Consider the following 4,895-nt stretch of genomic DNA (forward strand, 5'->3'; position numbering starts at 1 on the left):
GCGGATGTAAATCGCAGCGCAATATGCTTTTTCCGAGGCATCGCAAATTAGTGGATTTGGGTGTCTTGTCCCGGAGTGAAGTTAACCCATCGAGGGATTTCGATGTAGCAAATGGCTGGCAGATTTTCTGCGAACTGTTGCCATTTTGCTAAGGATATAGGTTTGGCACATTCGTCCCAATCAACGCCATCCAGCCAAAGTTCTTGAAGCAGAATCTTTGCTTGAATCATCACTGGCGACAGCCATCCTGCCGGGTCAAAAAGTTTTGCGACAGAAGATAAAATTTGTCGCTTTGTGAAGGCATTCGATGTCGATGCAGGCAGAATGGTGTATGAAAATGTATCTGTGAGTGCGTTCCATTGTATACCAAGAGTTTTGGTTGTGGAAGCGCTCTCAAATTTCAAAAAGTTGGAGTCGAGAAGATACTCCTTTGGACATTTTTCTAAAATGGCCGGATGATTGGCCGTTAGTTTCTTAAGTATGAAACCAGCTGACTTAAGCGCTTTGATCACTTGAAGAAGTGATTCAGTGGCGTTGTCAATATCATGACTTCCGGATAGGATGTCATCCACATACGTTTCGGTTTTAAGTATTGTGGCAGCCAAGGGAAATGTCGCTATCGTATCATCTTCTAACGGATACGGATAGCGAGGTATGGTGCACAATTAACTCCGAACTTTACGGTTTTAAGATTGTAATCGGTGACAGGAGAGTCAGCCGACGTGCGAAATAAGATTCGCTGAAAATCTTTATCGTCCTCATGAATGAGTATTTGACGATACATTTTTTCAATGTCGCCATTGAACACGAATCTGTGCATTCGCCACTGCAGAGTGAGCAGCATGAGATCTGGCTGGAGTGTGGGACCAGTGTGCAACACGTCATTCAGGGATTTTCCTGAACCAGATGTTTTTGAGGCGTTGAATACCACGCGAACTTTGGTGGTCACCTTATCTGGTTTGACGACCGCATGATGTGGCAAGTAGAAAGAGAAGTATTTGCCATTGGAAATTATCTCGCATGGCTTCGTGTGCTCCATATGACCGAGGTCGAGATACTCTTGCAACACATTATTGTACATTGTGGCTAAGTCTCCTTTTTTCTGAAGCGATCGCTCCATACTGAAAAACTGCTGAAGTGCAGCAGACCGAGAGTGGCCCAGAGACAGCTTTTTTGGAAATTCTTCCTTGAATGGAAGTCGCACAATGTATCGACCGTTTGGGGCACGAGTCGTTGTTGTTGCATATATATGCTCACATGCCTGATCTTCAGGGGAAATTTGTGGAGGTTGTGGAATCTGCTCTTCTTCACAAAACTTTCGAAGCTGAGAGCTGAGAGTTGCATTCGAGCACTCTTCTACTTGTGTCGAGAATGCCATTACATTTTTGGTTATTGGACCACTGAGAATCCAGCCAAATATTGTTTTTTGCGCAAGGATAGTGTTGCAAATCTTTTGTATACCTTCCAGCAGGATTTGTGGAAGTATATCTCTGCCGATTACCATATCAGTATGAGCCGGTATGTGGCAACTTGGGTCAGCAAGTTCAAGGATCTTGAATCGCTGCCAGTTTTCACGGCTAATGGTGAATGTAGGCATGTGCCTCGTGAGCTGAGGTAACACGATAGCCTGTGTGTTTATCCGTTGCATGGTCTTGGGTGCAACCAATGTGAGTGGACAAAGCTTTGAGGAGCCGGAAATTTCGAACTTGGAATGTTCGAATGGTAGTTTCAATCGTTTTTGAACTTTCGAGGAAATGAAAGTTCTCTGTGAGCCTTGATCAATCAGGGCTCTAAGTTGAAACAATTCCCCCTCGTCTGCGACCATGGCAGTTGGAAGGAGAATTTTGCTATCATTGTCGGTATGCAATGATTGTATTTGTGCTTGTTTGGAACAGCACGGTTGCTCGCTGGAATCGGAGCTTGACTGCGCTTGTCGAGCGGGAGGTGTCGACTGGGCAGTAGTGTGTTGTGCGGCGGTTTCATTCGCTCGCGCACTGGAGTGTCGAGATTGTGGTTTGGGATTCATGTGCAGCAGGGAGTGATGCCGTTGTTGGCAATGTGTACATGACCACTTGCTCGGACACTCATTAGTGCTATGGGTATTACCAAGGCAGTTTTTGCACAGCTTGGTTTGGTTTGCGAATTGTACTCGGTTTGGTACCGAAATTCGCTTAAATTGTGGGCAGACTCTAATGGGATGAGGGGACTTGCAGTAAGAGCAAGTTGGTTCCCTCTTAGGTTCTGTCACAAAGGTTTGAGTCCTGTTAAAGGACCTGTTTTGCGCAGCATTTTGATGAGGGACTGGTTTTTGTTTATTTTGGCTTGGATGAAGCCGGTTAAGTCTTTCGACTACTTCGTATCTTGAAGTAAGAAAATCGTCCATTTGTGACCATGAGGGTAAATCTCTTCGAGAAGAGAGAGATTGTTCCCAAAGTGACAGTGTGGTTTCGGGCAATTTGGATGAGCATATGTACACCAATATGGGATCCCAACTGTATGTCTGGACGTCTTGGGAATTAAGAACTGACAGACAGTTGTTAATTGATGTTTGCAGCCTTTGAAGTTGCTCGCTATTCTCGGATTGAATAGTCGGCAAAGTCATCAAAATTTTAATTTGGTTGTCAATTAGGATACGTTTGTTTTCATATCGTGACCGTAAAGCTTCCCAGGCCAGCTCGAAGTTATCGTCGCTGAGCGGATATTGCTTGACGATGGAGCCAGCTTTACCTTGGGTTTTGTATCGGAGGTGATACAATTTTTGAGCACGGGAGAGCTTCGGGTGGTTGATGTACACCGCTGTTAACATGTCACGAAAAGCGGGCCATTCTTCGTAACCGCCGTAAAATATCTCCGTGTCACAAGGTGGGACTTGGAGGAAAACGTTTGCCTCTGCCGAGGTGTGTTCCACGCGAGGTGGTGGACTCGGTGCGGCGATTGCTCTAATCAACGACAGTTGATCGGCAATTTTAGCTTTGGTCACCTCATATAATTCAAGGCAAGTGAAGTACTTGCCTTCTACCGAATTCTTAAAGTTTTCGGGTAGGTTGTCATCTGGCTTTGAGAAAACCAAATCATAGGCGGACTGAAGCCGTGCCCAAAAATCATCTAGTGATTTGTCTTTTATCATAAGATATGATTCAGTGTGGTCTTGGATTGGTGCATCACTGAATTTTGCACAATATCTCATGATACTGTCACTTTCCGCTATAAACTTTTGAGCGGATGGGTCAAAAGTTTTGGATTTCCGGCGCGGTGAGGGTTCCCTCTTACCACCGGTGGCTTCTTGCGAAGCATTTTTTGACCTTGTTTCGATTTCTGACATTTTTGGTGGACTGTGTCCAAGTGGCATTTTGAATGTCGTAGAAGCTCAGACGTATATAAATTAATAAAAGATTTAATTAAAAATAGCTGAGTACCACCCAGGTATCGTTCGCAAAAAATAAGAAAATTTGTGTCAAACGGAAAAATTGCACTTTGGCGGTGTTTGTGTTTTTGTTTCTTGCAAATTACGTGAAGTTGTATTTGCTTTAATCTTTGGTTCAGCACTTTTTAACGTGGAAAACGGAGCGTCCTAATTGAATCCGCGGAATATGGATTTGAAAAAAAAAATGTTTTGTAAGAGAAACAAAATCACAAACACTTTTCACTGTTATATACGTGGTGAAATATACGTATTTATAAATATTTAATGTGATATAAATAATTATGTAAATACTGAAAAAGTAATGGTTATTTATCACTATCTAGACCAATGCAATTCGGGAGCTTTCCCTACTGGGTTGCATGTATCTGATATCTTGAACTCACTTCTTATCGCGTTATGGATAATATTCGTGTGACAGAAGAAGAAATGTGCAGAATATGTGGAATGTAAAAATATATTTATGTAGATATGTACAAAAATTTACGTATGAAGCCGAGTATATGGCTAAGCTATGGTTTGTCACAGCAGTGGTGAGTTAAGAAACGAAAACAACAGAGAATTTGTATTTGCAAATATTTACATATGAAGCCGAAGATATGGCTAAGCTACGCTTTGTCACCGCAGTGGTGGGTGAACAAGTACGAAAAACCAGAGAGTTTGTTTTAATTACAATGCGTATGTATGTATGTGTGCGGGAATGCACAAGTGGATATAATAATACGTAAAGAGCCGCTCACCGCTGAGGAGAGGGGGCTTTGATTTACGTTCTCTTAGCTTGGTGAGTGCAGCAGAGAAAAGCGAGGTAGAAAGATATGAAAATAAGCTAGAGTGCGTTTGGTATGTGTGGACTGTATTGTCCGATGAGCAACAGCGACTCTCTTAGCTATTATAGGAATAGTAGCAGAAAATGCAACTTGTAACAATGCTTATATGTGCGAACGTATGTACATATGGTATATGGGGCAAAATGCACTTATGTTTTCGGCACTTTGTTAAGCCAAGTTCAACTAACTATGCGACCAACGGCAAAAATTGGTAAGCAGAGGAAAGTATATGATTTTAATGTGCTAATATTTTGTTCTTGCACAGTGGGACACAGTAGGCATATAAAACTGCAACGGAATTTTGTTTGGATTATGTATAAAATTTTGCATATATGTACATATATATATATATATATATATATATAAGTTTGGCGGTATGTGGAGCTATACCGCCTTCCGGAAAACGGAATTTTTCTACCAAAATTTTAATAGCGGCAAATTGCCGTTGTGGAATTTTTGGGCGGCAAGAAAATGTCCGCAATTTTAGTAAAACCGTTTTGGCGAGAAAAAATATGCCTTTTGTTAAATTATATATATATATATATATGTATGTATGTGTACACACGTATGTATGCCCGTTGGCAGTTTATTAGAAATAATATAACTTTTAAGAAAATAAAAGTTATGTTATTTAAATTTTTTTAAGG

At 41.6% G+C, this 4,895-nt stretch overlaps 1 protein-coding gene across 1 annotated transcript; it reads right to left on the reverse strand.

Moving 5' to 3' along the window:
- Nucleotides 1-47: 47 nt before the first annotated feature.
- On the reverse strand, nt 48-3,349 carry LOC118751347. The gene is made up of 2 exons (XM_036486152.1): nt 868-3,349; nt 48-631 (listed from the first exon to the last, which is right to left on the reverse strand). The coding sequence occupies exons 1-2, from the start codon at nt 3,347-3,349 to the stop codon at nt 48-50; spliced, it is 3,066 nt and encodes a 1,021-aa protein (XP_036342045.1).
- Between the last annotated feature and the right edge of the window lie 1,546 nt (nt 3,350-4,895).

Source organism: Rhagoletis pomonella, unplaced genomic scaffold, assembly GCF_013731165.1.
Source record: "Rhagoletis pomonella isolate Grant_MI unplaced genomic scaffold, Rhpom_1.0 Rhpom_scaffold_00657, whole genome shotgun sequence".
Classification (NCBI taxonomy): Eukaryota; Metazoa; Arthropoda; class Insecta; order Diptera; family Tephritidae; genus Rhagoletis; species Rhagoletis pomonella.

Coding starts and splice junctions, on each gene's coding strand:
- LOC118751347 (XM_036486152.1), bottom strand. CDS start 3,349: ATGCCACTTGGACACAGTCCACCAAAAATGTCAGAAATCGAAACAAGG. Junction 632..867: donor GAATGACGTGTTGCACACTG/GTCCCACACTCC, acceptor CGTATCCGTTAG/AAGATGATACGATAGCGACA.